The following is a 17,814-nucleotide window of genomic DNA, read 5'->3' as shown; positions in this document are numbered from 1 at the left end:
CAGAACAGATTTTTTTTTGCTGCTTTAAATTAAGGGCCTTTCTGTGGCAACTATTATTTAAAGATAAAAGGGAAGTTATTTCCTGTGGTGACGTCATTTCCTGTGGTAACATCACCAACCCAAAGAAACCCAAACATATAAATAGAAAGCAGGAATCATGTACACTGCTTCGTCTGAGGCCCACTGAAGATGTTACCTAGTATGGTGACGAAACGTCTGGAAACGAACCTCCCAGCTCAGCGAGCAAACTTACATCCAGAATCTCAACCCGAGTTACAAATCTTCTCAAAACTCGCTAAGATCCCAGTACTCAAAAAAAAAATCTGCCTTAGCGTGTTATAGTTGAGCTTGGCATACTCCAAAATATCTAAAAACTGTGACATGTATTTACAAGCAATGTGCCCATTCCATCAACCCAATAGGTCAGTTACATGGAATTGCTACTGAGTGACAGTCAAGGAAATGTTTTGCTGCTATCCTCACACTTTCTGAACTTTGTTGCATCAATAGCACAGCTCTGTCCAAGCACAGAGCTGAAGTTTAACAAACCCCAGTTCAAATGACTGCTTTGCAAAATCTACAGCTCACTTTTAAATTCTCTTCATTAACAGAGTGAGTTAGGTATATTTCTTATGGCTAAAGGGATCACAAAGTGTCTGTAGTGAAAGTGGATACAGGGCAATGAATTGGATAATCAGCTATGATCATATTGAAGGGTAGATGTTATAGACCAGAGCAAACCCCCTTCCCAAAATATTCAAAAGACGGTTTAGACCTGAACTTGGTTTTATTTTAAAGCTAAATGTAAGGTTTTGCATTCCAGATGCAATTCAATTGGTCAAACTTCTGGATTTAAACCAAACATGCTTTATTCATCCACTATAGTTACATTACAACAAAAAAAAAGGAAGGAATTGGATTAACTTAACTCTCTTGCACAACAGAATAACAGATAGTGTATATTTCTAATTCACTGTTCCAATATAATAACATCCCATAAACACACCCTTAAATTCAGAAAACAGATTGTCCCACATGCATCTCCAGCAGCCCAGGAGGGAGAAGAAAATCAAGAGAAAATTCTGAGAGAGTGTAGCAGCTGGGAGAGATTTACTGCAGCTTATAACCTTGTTGAGACCCCAGCAACAACTGCAGAAAGCTAAAACTAAAGGTTCTGTGGGAGTTGTTTCTGTTCCAACTTTTGAAAAAACCCCACGGCCTCACACGCTGTTTACTCTAGTGGCTCTGGGAGACTGCTCACTACCTCTGCCTTAAAACCTCTTGTCAAAAAAAAAAACCAAGACAAAATACACCTCTTAAATCCACGGTACCATCACAGTGGAATAAGTTCAAAGAGCCAAATGGCCGACTGTTGCTCCTATTTTCCATGTTTTTAGTAGCACTGAACAATCCCATAGATCCACGACGTGAAAATGTAACTGGCACCCAAAACCGATGACGCCTACATAGTTAGCAGAGCTCAGAACTAGTTATTCACGTGAACTTTATAGTTTATTCTGGTAAAACAATCTGCTCAGGCATGTTGTGACTCAAATCTATTGCAGATGGGACTTGAACCTTCTGACCCAGAGACAGAGATACTACCAGTGCACTGTATGATCCCTTTGGATTTTTAATCAACTTATTCAGACATATTGTGACACACCTCTGTTGCAGGTGGTTTTTTAGCCCAGGGACGGGGCAGCACTACGAGAAAAACAGAGCTCCAAAGATGGTTATGATTCTTCAAGACCAGGGTTATGAAAAAAATGCTTTATAAGCAACTATTTCATACATGTTATGAACCCACCTCTAAGGCAGACAGGAAATAGAAGGAATATTTCCTGACTCAGGGGTATGGACACTACCACTGCAAAACCAGACGGGACTGAGGTGGTCCAAAGATGTGCTGCATGATTCAGTCATATTCGTGTCACATACTTGATCAAAGGTTTGGAACAAGAACCAACAAAGCAAGGAAAAAATTACAAAACAGACTGGTGAAAACAGTGACTGAGGCAAGTAACTAGTAGCCCCTGGCAATGACAAAACAAAAAGCAGCTACCCAGAAAAAGACTGGGTGTACAAAATTAAAAATCACGCAACAACAGGTCATAGTCCAACAGATTTATTTGGAAGCACTGCTCCTTCATCAGGTGGTTGTGGAGCATAAGATCATAAGGCACAGAATTTATAGCAAAAGATCACAGTGTCATGCAAGTGAAATGATATGTTGAACAAACCTGGATTGTTGAAGGAGAGGCGCTCCAAAAGCTAGTGCTTCCAAATAAACCTGTTGGAAGATAACCTGGCTTTGTGTGATTTTTAACTTTGTACACCTCAGTCCAAAACTGGCTCCGCCACATCACTTCTTGAGCACAGTCAGTCTCTGGACCCGAAACATTGATTCTGATTTTACCCTTCACAGATGCTGATGTGTGATTTTTAACATTCTCAAGAAGGGTCACTGGACCCGAAACATTATCTCTGATTTCTCCCTTCACAGATGCTGCCAGACCTGCTGAGCTTTTCCAGCAATACACTGCGGATGCTGGAAATCTGAAATAAAAACACAAGAATGAGTGACATGCATAGGGTGAACAGCTAAGGTTTTTTCACCGAGGATGGAAGAGTCTAAAACCAGAGGCATAGATTTAAGATAAGAGGGGAAACATTTGAAAGGGACCTGAGAAGCAACTTCTTCATGAAGATGGTAGCGCTTGCATTGGAAGCAGGTAAGATTACAAAATTCAAAAGGCGACATGGTAAGGGTTTAGAGGGAAATAGGCCAAATGATGGCAAATGAGACTAGATCAGTTTCGGCGATCTGGTCAGAGTGGACAAGTAGGGGTCAAAATCCTGGAATTCCCTCCTAAATGGCATTGTGAGTCAACCCAGAGCAACTGGACTGCAGCTGTTCAAGAAAGCAGCTCAACACCACCTTCTCAAAGGGCAACTAGGGACGGGCAATAAATGTTGGCCCAATCAGCGACACGCATACTGCAATCAAAAAATGAATAAATAAAAAAGTAGGACCATTGGTTTCAGTGTTATATGACTATGACCCTGTGAAGAAGTGCTGCAAAAACTCAGCAAATCTGGCAGAGCTGCAGAGAGAAACAGAATTAACATTTAGGGTCCCTGATGAACCCGGAGGAAGAGCTGTAGCAGAGTTGAAACGTTGACTCTTTCTCTCTCAGAGGCTACTGGACCTACAAAGACCATTTGCTTCAAGACAGTTTGTGAACAGTATTTCTTTCCAAGGACAATCCCACAATAGAACAAACTGCCAAAGGAAATAATCACAGCTACCAGCTAGATCACTGGAAATCTTTAGATTATTACAATTTAGAAGTTTGCATCATCAGATCGACCATTCCGACAGGTCATGCCCAGTTTAGTTACAGCTATGCACACATACATGTTGATAGAATACAGCAATCCTGACACATCTAAAGAGATGCCAAAACTAGGATTATAATATATAGCAATGTAGAAAATATGCAACCAAGAGAAAATAGGAGCAGTAGTAGATCATTTTGCCCTTTGAGCCTGCTCTGCCATTGAATTTGAACATGGCTGATCGTCCAACTCAATATCCTGTTATCATCTGCGCTGCATACGCTTTATATTTTTGGCCCCAAGAACTATGTCTAACTCCTTCTTGAGAACATTCAGTATTTTGGCCTCAACTCCTTTATATGACAGAGAATTCCACAGACTCACCCTTCTCTGGGTAAAGAAATGGCTTCTCATCTCAGTCTTAAATAGCCTTCCCCATAGCCTTAGAGTGTGACCCCTGGTTCTGGACTCCCTAGCCACTGGGAACATCCTTCCTGCGTCTAGCCCATCGAGGTCCTGTGAGAATTTTAAGGATTTCTCCTCAATCACCCCTGACTCTTCTGAATTCCATTTGAATATAATCCTAATCAATCCAATCTCTTTCACACATCAATCCTCCCATCCCAGGAATCAGCGTGGGAACCCTTCATTACACTCCCTCCATAGTCAGAACATCCTTCCTCAAATAAGGAAACCAAAACATGATATAACTGAATAACCATGAGATACGAAATTACTGAGGGAGACATGGTCCAGTGATAATGTGATTGGACTAGAAAACTAGAGGCCAGAGTTAATTCTTTAAATCTGGTCCTTGTGGTACAGTCACAATGTTCCTGGAGACCCAGGTTCAAGTCCCATCTGCTCTAGTGGCGTACAATAACATCTCTGAAAAAATATCTAAAATAAATAACTGATATTATTTCCTGTGATTATCTTTGGGCTTTCACCCTTCTTGATAAATAAGGTATGGCTTTGACTAAAATGATCAGAAGTGGTTTTTATTTAACTGTACAAACTTAATAAATGATTTTTATGAGAGCTATTACCACTGTGAAAGTTTTACCACTCTCAACATTAGTCTCAGGCTCATGAACTGAAATGTTGCAAACCAACCTTTTCAGGAGTAAACATTTCATCTGATTCAAACAAGTCAGATGATGACCGGTCATTAATCTGAACGGGATGCAATGGCAGAAAACAGGAGCAAAAGTTAAAGTACATGACAACAACAAACAAATAATTAAATAGGTTTCTTGACACTGGTGTGCATATATAAGCCTTACGTTTGTGACCCAAGACTACACTCAGGAAAACAATGGTATTAAAAAAAAAAATATTAAGCAAGAGCTATTGGCATAATTTCATGCTATTTAATTTGACATTAGTGAGGATTTAAAAAAAAAAGTGTGGACAACATCATTCCCTATTACTGGTTGAAATGGTTAACATGTCCAGTACAAAGTTCCCACTTAAAGTTCAGATGTGTAATAGTCATAAGATTGTAGGGTCATCATTAACAGAACAGATCCCATTGGAAATTAATTATATTTTGAATTTAAATAAAGTTCAGAATTTTAAATAAGCATGAATTTTCTACCCATTTTCTTCATATAATATCATTACGGGGTGACATAATGGCTCAGTGGTTAGCACTGCTGCCTCACAGCGCCAGGGAGCCGGGTTCGATTCCAGCCTTGGGTGACAATCTGGGTGGAGTTTGCACATTCTCCCAGCACCTGCATGGGTTTCCTCTGGGTGCTCCGATCTCCTCCCCCAGACCAAAGATGTACACATTAGGTGAATTGGCCATGCTAAATTGCCCATAGTGTTCAGGGATATGTGGGCTAGGTGCATTAGTCAGGGGGAAATATAGGGTAGGGGAATGGGTCTGGGTGGGTTACTCTTCGGAGGGTTGATGTGGTCTTGTTGGGCTGAAGGGTCTGTTTCCACACTGTAGGGATTCTATGATTAAAGTGTGCATAATTAATAGTTGCTTTTTAACAGTTAATTCACAGCAACACTCAAATCTCAAATGTTCAGGTCTTCATCAATTTTGGGAACAGTCCACTCAAAGTAACCCAGTTTTGCAGCAACATCAGTGTCAGTGACTATAGAAATATTGACACAACGTTAATTCCAGGAACTAATCTAAACTAAACATTAAGGGGAACAAGTCTCCAGGTCCGGATGAGATCTATTCCAGGTTACTGAGGGAAGCGAGAAAGGAAATAGCTTGGGCCTGAACAGATATCTTTGCAGCATCCTTGAACTCCCAGAGGACTAGAGAATTGTTAATGTTGTTCACTTGTTTAAGAAGGGTAGCAAGGATAATCCAGGTAATGATATACCAGTGAGCCTGACGTCAGTGGTAGAGAAGTTGCTGGAGAAGATACTGAGGGATAGGATCTATTTATATTTAGAGAAAAATGGGCTTATCAGTGATAGGCAGCATGGTCTTGAGAAAGGAAGGTCATGTCTTACCAACTTAACAGAATTATTTGAGGAAGTGACAAAATTGATTGATGAGGGAAGGGCTGTAGATGTCATATGCATGGAATTCACTAAGGCGTTTGATAAGGTTCCCCATGGTAAGCTGATGGAGAAAGTGAAGTTACATGGGGTCCAGAGTGTACTAGCTAGAGGGATACAGAACTGGCTGGGCAGCAGGAGAGAGAGAGAGTAGTAGTGGAAGGGAGTTTCTCAAAATGGAAAACTGTGACTAGTGGTGTTCCACAGGGATCCATGCTGGGACCACTGCGGTTTGTAAGTTATGTAAATGATCTGGAGGAAGATATAGGTGGCCTGATTAGCAAGATTGCAGATAACACTAAGATTGGTCAAGAGGCAGATAGTGAAGGAGACGGTCAGAGAAACAACAGAATATGGATAGATTGGAGAGTTGGGTGGAAAAATAGCAGATGGAGTTCAATCTGGTCAAATGCGAGATGATCCACTTTGGAAGATCCAACTCAAGATTGAACTATATGGTAAATGGAAAGGCCCTGGGAAAAATTGATGTGTAGAGAGATCTGGATGTTCAGGTCCATTGTACCCTGAAGGTGGCAACGGAGGTCGATAAAGTGGTCAAGGCAGCATGCGGCATTCTTTCCTTCATCGGACAGGGTAGAAAGTGAGGTCTGCAGATGCTGGAGATCAAAGTTGAAACTTTATTGCTGGAACAGCACAGCAGGTCAGGCAGCATCCAGGGAACAGGAGATTCGACGTTTCGGGCACAGGCCCTTCTTCAGGAATGAGCAGAGAGTGTTCAGCAGGAGAAGATAAAAGGTAGGGAGGAGGGACTTGGAGGAGGGGAGTTGGAAATGTGATAGGTTTCCAACCTATCACATTTCCAACTCCCCTCCTCCAAGTCTCTCCTCCCTACCTTTTATCTTCTCCTGCTGAACACTCTCTGCTCATTCCTGAAGAAGGGCCTGTGCCCGAAACGTCGAATCTCCTGTTCCCTGGATGCTGCCTGACCTGCTGTGCTGTTCCAGCAATAAAGTTTCATCGGACAGGGTATTGAATACAAGAGTTGGCAGGGAGGATGCCCTTCCTGATGAAGAGCTCCTACCCAAAACGTTGATTCTCCTGCTCCTCGGATGCTGCCTGACCGGCTGTGCTTTTCCAGCACTACATTCTCGAGACAAGAGTTGGCAGGTCATGTTATAGTTGTAGAAGACTTTGGTTTGGCCACATTTGAAATACTATGTACAGTTCTGGTCATCACATTACCAAAAGCTTTGGAAAGGGTGCAGAGGAGGATCACCAGGATGTTGCCTGGTACGGAGGGCGCTAGCTATGAAGACAGGTTGAGTAGATTTGGATTATTTTCCTTAGAAAGATGGAAGTTGAGGGGGGTCCTGATTGAGGTGTACAAAATCATGAGTTATATAGATAGGGTGGATAGCAAGAATGGGGGATTCAATTACTAGGGGTCTCAAGTTCAAGATGAGAGGGAATAAGTTTAAGGGAGATATGAGTGGAAAGTTCTTTACGCAGAGAGTGGTAGGTGCCTGGAATGTGTTGCCTGTGGAGGTTGTAGAAGCGGGCACAATAGTATCATTTAAGATCCACCTGGACAGATACATGAATAGGTAGGGAGCAGAGGGATACAGATCCTTAGAAAATAGGCAACAGGTTTAGATAGAGGGTCTGGATCGGCGCAGGCTTGAGGGGCCGAAGGGCCTATTCTTGTGCTGTAATTTTCTTTGTTCCAAATGAACAAATATCAAAATTGAAAATACAAAAGAAATGGAACACTTCTACCCTGGGCCTTAATGAGGGAACATGACAAAACAAATCAGATATTTCCCAAAAGAACTGCAGATGCTGTAAATCAGAGACAACAATAGAAATTGCTGGAAAAGCTCAGCAGATCTGGCAGCATCTGTGGACAGAAATCAGAGTTAACTTTTCAGGTCGAGAGACTGCCCCTCACCGTTCTGAGGAAGGGTCACTTGACCCAAAACCTTAACTCTGATTTCTCTTCAGAAATGCTACCAGACCTGCTGAGCTTTTCCAGCAATTTCTATTGTTGCATCAGATATTTCCAGTACCTTTTGAAATTATCCAAGGAACAATGTAAGAACATAAAATCATAAGAACCAGGAGAAGCAGACAATTCAGCCTTTTAAGGTTCTCTGCCACTCGATGAGTTTATGGCCGACTTTCCACATCCATATCTCTACATGGAGATGCTGCGAGTATTTTGTGACGTTAAATAGAAGTAATTATAATATTCTGCAAGTAGTTCTAACACCTTGACTTCTGGCCAGTGCACACCAGTGGAGGCTACATATACAAAATGCACACAGTCACATTACAGATGATGCAGGAAGACAGTACAAACGTAGGTGACTGAAGCAAAAGCTGTAACGATTTTAAAAAAAAAGGAAAGCTTTCGGAAAAATCAGGAAGCAAATAGTTAAAGGAAAATTTAAGTACTAAGTAACCATCTGATTAACTTTTCCACCTTTGTGCCAGTTTTGCTTCTGGCTTTACATACAATGTTTGATATAAAGGATCTACCTTTTTCGGGGAAAATACTCCCAAAGTGCCTCCATCCTCTCGTATAGCAACTCCCATTTCAGCCAAGAGGGCCTCCCTAGGATTAAAGAAATATCACTGCAGTCAGCTGCTAATGAACGGTTTCAGCTCAGCTCAACAACTAGCTCTGATTATGATGTCACAACAAATGAGAAGCATTAGTACACTGAATCTAAACAGCCCAGAAGCTTCGCAAAACACAGCATGTGCTTGCATATTCACTGAAAAGCCAACATCACCTTCCAATGGAAAATTAAACACGTTCAGAGAGTCAAAAATATTCCTTTTCTACACCCAACTGCCAATGTCTTTATTTCACGAAATAAATGGATAACAGGTGGGAATTTCAGGGACACTTGAGAAAAGGTTTTTAAAAACAGTATGTTGCTGACCGCATGTTCTGATTTTTAAAAATTAAAATCCTGCTATAAGTCTTTAGTTTTATGATACCATATACCTTCATTAAACCGCTCATTTTTATGTATTTGTCACACTTTTTAAAAATATATTTACGAGATATCGCTGCTTATGCACGTGCTCCTAGTATCACCCAGCTTAGCTTTTTTAATATCATTCTTTTTTAAAAAGGCCACAATTCATCATTGCGTACAGTATCCTCTAAACTAAGGGAAATCAAATCAACTTACTGTAGTTGCAGACACATACAACAAAGTATATACACACAAAATACTCTGGACTCACTTTGTAATAAAACAATCATTGCAGCAAGACTCTCTGTAATCATAGAGGATCTAAAGTCAGATATTATCTGCAAAATGAGTCAGGACTTCAAAAAGTGGCTAAAACCTTGGCTCACTAAAGATTCTGCCATCTTCAAAATAAAAATGTTTTCTGTGCAAAGGTCATTCAATGACAAAAAAATCTAAAAATTATAATTCAGTACACAGATAAACAATGACAGTTTCAGTTAACTCAGATTGCATTTGAAGAGGAGGTACAAGGAACATCAGATAAAAGAATCTACCTTCCTATTAAATTAAAAAATACTGCTTGCTGACTGTCAAATTGAATTTCTAACCATTAAGGACAAGCATAACTCTGACATTGTTACAAAAGGAGTATTATGTTCCGGAGTAGGAGGAGCAGCCCTGATGGTAGTCATTATATCCGTACAATGAAAGTCAATGTTCTGGACAAGCAATCTTGATTTAGTGCAGCAAAGTATACTTTTATTCTTATGAATATAAATGGGTCACAATGTATTGGTCAAAAATTAGGATTAAAATTGAATTAAATTCCTTGTCTGGGCCAGGTTAGTAAAGTCAAGCTACACTCTGCAGAGTGAGAAGTGTACTTGTACAGGGGAAAAAAAAGTACTTGTAAATTTGAACAGAATATGGGGGTCGAAAGATTTGTGGCATGACCACCGCTTTGAAATAAAGGTTTTGAAAGGACTAAAGTTCTGACCTCTCCATTCGAATTGCTTCAGTTTTCCTCAGCTTCTCCTCCCAGGTCTCATTCAGCTCAGCGATGATCTTTTCTGATTCCTGCAAATAGAAATATGCACCTTCAGATATTTTTGAATCAACCTGTTCAGATATATAATGACATCTTTCAAGGGCAGGTGGGACTTGAATCCAGGCCCAGAGGTAGGGGCACTACCATTACGCCACAGACACCCCTAGAAAAATGAATTAAGAACACAGACGAAGAGTTTCATCCTGGCCCTACCAAGTCACAATATATCTAATTACCAAATCTGTCACTAAAGAATGAAAAGATGTGAAGGAATCTCCTTCTGGAAAGTTAATGTTGTTGATTCATACTTTTAGGATATAGTTTCATCCAGATGCTTCGATCTTCTTTATTCAGAAGCCCCTCCCACAACATTTTGTTTTTGAAAATGAATACTCATTGTTTGCATATCTACAAACCAGAAAGTGGACACAGTCTGAGATTAACAATCTCTTAAACCTTAGTAACTTCCTACATTTTACCTGGAAATAAAACAAAACAAAACAATTTAGTTGGGTATCCTTTGATTATAATGTGAAATTGGAATCTACATACACAAAGCACATGTATAAGAGCTGCCAGAGGAAATGGGTATTAAGATTTACTCTGAAAGCAACCACTGTACATGAATAGTGTACACCCTCAGGTCTGCACCATCATTCAATAGATGCAATTGATCCATGAGCAAACATCATACATGATTTACTCCAAGTTTTTTTTTAAAATTAGCTTCAAGAAGCTTCATTGGTTGTAAAGTGGTTTCAAAACATATATGGATCATGATAAGTGTCACAATAATGCAAGCTTTTCTTTCAGAATAGAAGGTTATAAAAAGGGTTAATGGTAAAGCATTTAAGAATCCCAGGTAATGGCCAATCAGTCTGCAAAGGGTTGCTATCTAGAATCTCCCAAATGTTTCAAAGTGGGCCCATCCCTCTTAGCTACAGTTCTTTCCTGTCAAATACCAATGATCTAGGCTTTCTTATCTTGAAATAAACACCAGACATGTTTTGTGATATGATTGGATCAACTGGAACCTCTCCAGGAAGGAGCTCCCATCTGAAGAGTGGCATCCTATCCACAAGTTAATTATTTCATATTTGATCCAAGCAAGAAGATAACATTCACTGCTTAACTGAAAAGCACACTAACTCAATCAATCAAGAAGTTATTCTGAAGAGTTTGATTTAAAATGACAAACCATCTTTGTTAGATGATGACATGTTTTTATAACAAGTTCTGCTTCAGTCATAACACAAACATAGAAAATAGGAACTGGAATAGGCCATTTGGCCCTTTCAGCCGGATCTGCCATTCAATGCAGTCATGGCTGATCATCTAATTCTGTCTCCTGCACCCACTTTTGACCTCTAACGCCTTCTTGAAAACAGTCAAATGTTTTGGCCTCAGCCACTCTGAGTGAAAACATTTTCCGCATTCCAGTCCTAAATGTCCTACCCTGCATCCTTAGACTGTGACCCCATGCTCTGGACTCACCAGACATTGGGAATATCCTTCCTGTGTTTATCCTGTCACACAAAATCTTGTGTTACACAAAATCTAACTGAAACATTGAATTTCAGCTTCTCCTTTCTGCACTGTACCTTTAAACAATGCCATGTAGGTTACACTTTAATTTCTGACTGCGCTGATATATTGGGTACCAGGAACTCATTATACCCATATTTTATAATTTAACTTGCGTTGCATAAACATGAGAAATGTACATTTACTCCATTAGAAATGGTTGAAAAAAGTGTCCAGATGAGATTTTTAAATCATAACTATTAGTTTTCAATATGGATGTATGACACTTTAATTACCAAACATACAATAGTCTCCTGCTCATTTTAGTTTACACCTGCCTCGAAACGTTATTTGCATCTTCCAGTGAAATGACATCATTCTGTGACAGGTTCACGATCAAGGGATCGACACAGCACGTTCTCTAGTTGCTGTAGTAACCAGCATTAGTTGCAGCATCATTAGAATGCCTCTTCTCTCATGTGGTTTGGAAAGCACTTACATGCTCTGAAATTCATTACTGGGGGAGGGGTAGGTCGGTTTAAGAAAAGATATCTGCTTCAACACATAGAAGAAATCCCTCGACTCATTAACCAACTACATCCTTTCTTCCATCAATATATTGCAGTAGACTATGGCCAAAGCTACCATGAAAGGTTATTTGACAACAACAGTATGACATTTGAGATTAGGAGCCTGTAAAAGGGTTTGTACCAGCAGGAATATTTTACAGCCGGCCAAAAGACTTTCATTCCAATATTTATTAAAATAATATCATTTCCTTCCAGTGATTTCTGCTGTAAGTGCAGATACATCACATTGTCAAAAAGATGCAAAGATATGGACGCAGGGCAGAGTAGCCATTTTATAATGGTAGCTAAAAAAAGCACACCCAAATTTACATGTCCTCAGGACATCCTAAAATGCCAATTATTTATTTTACTAGATTGCTGTCAGCAGTATGCAGACAAAATGTCATCCAATTTGTACGTTATAGGTCACAATAACAGCAATAACAGAAATAGCCATCCACCTTTCCTGATTTGCATTAAATGGTACCACAGAATCTTTTAATCTTCAGAACAGGCAGATTTGGTGTCTCATCCAAAAGACTGAATCTCCAACGCTGCAGCACTCCATTAGTACTACACTGAAGAGGCAGCGTAGGTTATATATTGAACTACGTTGCCTGGGGCTGAGTCAGAGGCAGAAATGCCATCACTGAGCAAAGTGGGAGAAAAACATCCTCACGTGTAAATTTGAGTGCATGCTTTTTAACTAACATTATAAAATAGTTACTCTGCCCTGCATCCACATCTTTGCATCTTCGACAGTGCAATGTATCTGTACTTAGAACAGAACTCTCAGGAAAAAAAAAAGGATAAACATCCGCATTCATGATTTAGCTCTTTGAAAAACTACTCTCTTGCTTTGTCCCTCTCAGCTCGTCATTTGACCACTTCCTGACAAGGCAGGTTTTGCAAAGCTCCTGCTATTGCTGTTTGTAACCTTTCTTTAATGTGAGTTACTTAGCTGCCCCTCAGGTACAACTAATGCCACAAGTGCAGCAGCCCTGCTCCTCAGCAAATAATAGCAAAATGCTATGGGCACGCGAAAAAAAACTCAGCAGGTCTGTGGAGAAAGAAACAGAGTTTTGAGTCTGATAGGAATCTTCTTAAGAGGAGTCCTATCAGACTTGAAACGTCAATAATTTCTAACTCCATAGATGCTGCCAGACCTGCTGAGTTTCTCCACCACAAAGCTGGCTTCACATATCTGTCAAATACAGAAGAAAAATGGGTCAAATCAGCATACATTGGTCACATCATAGTGCAGCCCTCCTTATTCCCTGATCCAAATGCTTTTTACTTTAGTGATGAAATTAGGAGGGGCACACAGTCTCAGAATAAATGGTAAGCCATTTATGATAGGGACACCAAAGACATTTTTCACCCAGTGATAGGTGGAGATTCCAAAGAATCACCAGAGGAGGCTCAGTGATTCAACACGACAGCAAAAGATTTCTAGATATTGAAGATACCAAGCAACATGAGGAAAGTGGGTGGTACAGTAAGAGATCAGCCTTGATTCAATTGAATGGTGGAGGGTCCACGAGAAGGAGAATAGCAATCTCCTGCTCCTAATTTTCCTATACAAGAGTGACCATTGTTTAGCAAGCTACGCGCATTCCCAGAACTAATTTGCAGGTTTACATTGAGATTTCAAATAATAATGCATAATCACAGTGATATCTGTAAGACATTCTTTCATTATGAGTTATGAGACCTTTACATTAATGGTAAGTCAATAAAAATGCCAATACCATTTCCTTTACAGATTTTTTTTTAAAAAAAGTACTCCCTTGTCAGGTCATTCAGATTTGAAATATGACAATCCCTGTCTGATTTCTGTTGTAGCATTTCCTAAATTTCAATGTACCTCGAGCCAATCACCACTCTACGCTTGGAGAGCACACCCAAATGAGTTCTCCCAGACATTTGTATTTGAATTGACTGCTGCGGAACAGTAGACATTATCTACCTTCGTTGAAGAGAATTATTTAGTTCTTGCTCTGCACCTCTGTACAAAATGCAAAAATCTAGAGTATTCATGAGGCCTGGCATAAAGCAGGGTCACCTTGTTCCACCTCATAAATTTATCACACTCATCTTCAAACCACCAACCTGCTGAGCAATTTTGATTCATCATTTCAAATGTCAAACATTCGTGTCACTTTGAATGGCTTCAAACTAGTACAAAACCTTCTTCAACATTAATACGAGACACCTTGGGTACAGCAAGAGATATGTAAGGAGCCTTCTATTGTCCTTAAAGGACCTTGCTCACGGTCAATTTACAATTTAAATGTTGCATTGAGTGGATGGAACAGCAGCATTTGGCTGTGCAATGGTAATGAGAATTCTTTATTTTCTCTGATCTTCATTAAGGACTGAATTATATTCAATAGGCAAATGCAAGGTCTTGTATTTGGGAAACAAAGAGTACAGGCATAGACTATTTTCTAAACGGTGAAAAAATTCATAAAGCCAAACTACAAAGGGATCTGGGAGTGCTAGTCCAGGATTCTCAAAAGGCTGACTTGCAGGTTGAGTCTGTGATTAAGAAAGCAAATGGAATGTTGTCATTTACCTCAAGAGGATTGGAATATAAAAGCAGCGATGTGTTTCTGAGATTTTATAAAGCACTCGTTAGGCCCATTTAGAATACTGCATCCAATTCTGGGCTCTACACCTCAGGAAGGACATACTGGTAATGGAGCGCGTCCAGTGGAGATTAACACGGATGATCCCTGGAATGGTAGGCCTAACATATGATGAACAGCTCAGGATCCTGGGATTGTATTCATTAGAGTTTAGAAGGTTGAGGGGAGCTCTAATAGAAACTTACAAGATAATGCATGGCTTAAAATGGGTGGACGCTGGGAATTTGTTTCCATTAGGCTGGGAGACTAGGAACCATGGGCACACCCTCAGAATTAGAGGGAGTCAATTTAGAACAGAATGGGGAGACATTTCTTCAACCATTTTACTAATGAGTGGTTGGTCTGTGGAATTCATTGCCACGGAGCACAGCGGAGGCCAGGACATTAAATGTCTTCAAGGCAGAGATTGATAAATTCTTAATCTTGTAAGGAATTAAGGACTACAGGGAGACTGCAGGTAAGTGGAGTTGAAATGCCCATCACCCATGATTAAATGGCAGAGACGACTCGATGGGCCGAATGGTCTTACTTCCACTCCTACGTCTTATGGTCTTAAGATGGCTGCGCAGGCCCAGGCAGTAGCAAGGCTGAGTAGATGACAGATTGTTGGTCTGCAGGTACAACAAGTAATTAAGGCGGCAAATTGAATTTTGTCCTTCATCGCTAAAGGGATTAAGTTTAAAAGCAGGGAGGTTATGCTGTAGCTGTATAGGGTGATGGCGAGGCCACACCTGGAGTTGTGTGTGCAGTTGTGGTCTCCTTGCTTGAGAAAGAATGTACTGGCACTGGAGGGGGTGCAGAGGAGGTTCACCAGGTTGATTTTGGAATTGAGGGGGTTGGCATACAAGGTGAGATTGAGTCGACAGGGATTATACTCACTGGAATTCAGAAGAATGGTGTGGGGGGGGGGGGGCGCGGGGAGGGAGGGGAGATCTTATAGAAACATGCAAAATTATGAAGGGAATAGATAAGATAGACGCAGAGAAGATGTTTCCACTGGCAGGTGAAGCTAGAACAAGAGGGCATAGCCTCAAAATTAGGGAGAGCAGATTTAGGACTGAATTAGGGAGGAACTCAATTCTGTGGAATTGAGAATCTGTGGAATTCCGTGCCCAGTGAAGTAGGTTGAGGCTTCCTCAGCAAATGCTTTCAAAGCTAAGGTAGGTAATTCTTTTGAACAGTAAAGGAATTAAGGGTTATGGTGAGAGGTCAGTTAAGTGGAGCTGAGGACACAAAAAGATCAGCCATGATCTTATTGAATAGTGGAGCAGGCTCGGAAGGCCAGATGGCCTACTCCTGCTCCTAGTTCTTGCATTATGACGAAGGAGACGGCTCCGGTGGTGGGGACAGAAACGCCAGGACAAAGCAGATGCAGCCCCAGCCCAGCCCGAGGTTTCCCAGGGAGTGAGTAGCAGCTCCTGGGCTTAATCCCCTGATCCAGACTTGCAGGCTGAGCCAAGGCTCCAGGTACACAGCTAGATCCAGACGCTTGCTGGCAGTGACATCTGTGGCTTTGGCCAGTTCAGGACTGTGCGGAATCGATGGTTACTGCATTGGTGAGGCTGGCCTAGCATCTGGCAGCACCATTCGGTGGAGATGAGATGGAGCCAAACAGCGTGGTGGGAATACGGTGAAGCATGGTTACAGCCGTGTGGTTGGTTTAGCAGCAGGGACTCTAGGCACTGAGGTGGAGGAGCCCAGATCTAGACCATTGGCTGAGTTAGAAGCAGAAGCTGTTCCATAGAATACCGAACTTTATTGAGATTAGATTAACTATATTGTTTTATTTTTCTGGCTCTATATTCTGTGTTTTGTTTTATTTTCTGTGTTTTAAGATTGTGCCAGACACTAAACAATACTTTTCCCTGTATTAGTACTAAATACACTTGACAATAAATCAAATTAAATCTATTCCCTGGAATTCAGTAGGTAAATAAGTGCTTTCAAGGTATTAAAGGGGAATAGATAAGATACATTTTTGCTAATGAGTAAAAGATGGTGAGATTATTGGTCAGTGACAGTCTTACCAAATGATGTGGAGAGACCGTGTGGCTATACAGCCTGCACTGTCAACTGTTCAAAAGTGAGAGTGTTAAAATGTGAGTGCCACATTAAAATTGCATTATGTCTTTTGTATCCAAACTGAAAATTTAACACTTTTTTAAATTCTAACTGCTTTATGTTACAATCTAGGGCTGGATGTAACTATGAAAGTATCGTGATTCTAAATGACATGGTTAAAATGCACAAAATGCTTAATTAAGCACATACCTTTAAGCGTTCAATGGCCTCTTCACCACCCGGAGTTGACATTATTCTCTCCTGTAGGCTGGTCACTGACTGAATACCTGGCTGGCTGTTCAGCGAAGATGAGGAAGGGGAAGCTGTCAGTGTACCCACTGGTGCTGTGGAGAAATGGCCAGGCCTTTGATTTCCTGAAGCTAGTTTGTACTTATGTTTACTGTTCTGTATCTCTTTCAAGTCTGATTAAGAGGAGCAGCAGGCCAAGGGAAAAGGAAGTGGAAGGGAAAAAAAACGGAGAGAAAAGAGGAAAGGAAAGACATAAGATCCACGAGACAGGGTTACGGAATGGGCATACACTGTACACTAGATGGTAGTTCTAAACAGTGCATTCTGATCAGCTTTACAGTAAACAGAGCAAACAAGGTTCATAGGTATGTGCATGGTAAATACGAAAATGGTAAAGCCCTTGTGCAATTTTTAACTATAACAACTTTGGAAGTACACATGACAGAAACAAACAGCAGAATGTATTTAGTGTGAAAATTCATAAAAAGTTGAAATACAATATTGTTCAAATTTCCAAACTTAACACAATCGCCATCCTTTATGATGCTTCACAATCAAATTTTGATGCATTTCTCCAATTACTGATGAGCCAATTCATATCTATAGAAGAATAACTCACTTAATAGTTTCTTTCAGTCATGTGCACAAAGTTATCCCAGCTTAATGTCACACGAGGAATTTATAAATATTCTATTAAATACATGAAAACATACATCTGAATTAATTTTACTGTGAATCATGAACCTGCACATTCAATTTAACAGATTCTGTTCATTGAATGTGCAGAGGTGGATCGAAAGAGATACTGCCCATAACACCTGACCATTCATATTGTCATATCCACAGAAGGTAAACTCAAAGATGCATAGTGCTTGTATTTAATTATTCTA

The 17,814-nt window shown here is 40.4% G+C and overlaps 1 protein-coding gene across 23 annotated transcripts in view; it reads right to left on the bottom strand.

Moving 5' to 3' along the window:
- kif1b (kinesin family member 1B) overlaps positions 1–17,814 on the bottom strand; it is a 244,283-nt gene that overhangs the window by 144,904 nt on the left and 81,565 nt on the right. For 7 of the 23 annotated variants that reach the window (XM_043676209.1, XM_043676211.1, XM_043676217.1 and 4 more), the window contains 4 exons: positions 16,886–17,097; positions 9,820–9,899; positions 8,374–8,449; positions 4,459–4,518 (listed from right to left, as the gene is read on the bottom strand). In XM_043676209.1, coding sequence (XP_043532144.1) covers positions 4,459–4,518; positions 8,374–8,449; positions 9,820–9,899; positions 16,886–17,097 — 428 coding nt within the window. The remainder of the gene's footprint in view (positions 1–4,458; positions 4,519–8,373; positions 8,450–9,819; positions 9,900–16,885; positions 17,098–17,814) is intronic. The other 16 variants (XM_043676230.1, XM_043676231.1, XM_043676220.1 and 13 more) reach the window with 3 other exon arrangements.

Source organism: Chiloscyllium plagiosum, chromosome 34, assembly GCF_004010195.1.
Source record: "Chiloscyllium plagiosum isolate BGI_BamShark_2017 chromosome 34, ASM401019v2, whole genome shotgun sequence".
NCBI lineage: Eukaryota > Metazoa > Chordata > Chondrichthyes > Orectolobiformes > Hemiscylliidae > Chiloscyllium > Chiloscyllium plagiosum.
Note: the sequence above shows the minus strand (reverse complement) of the source record. Positions and strands in the feature narration are given on the sequence as shown.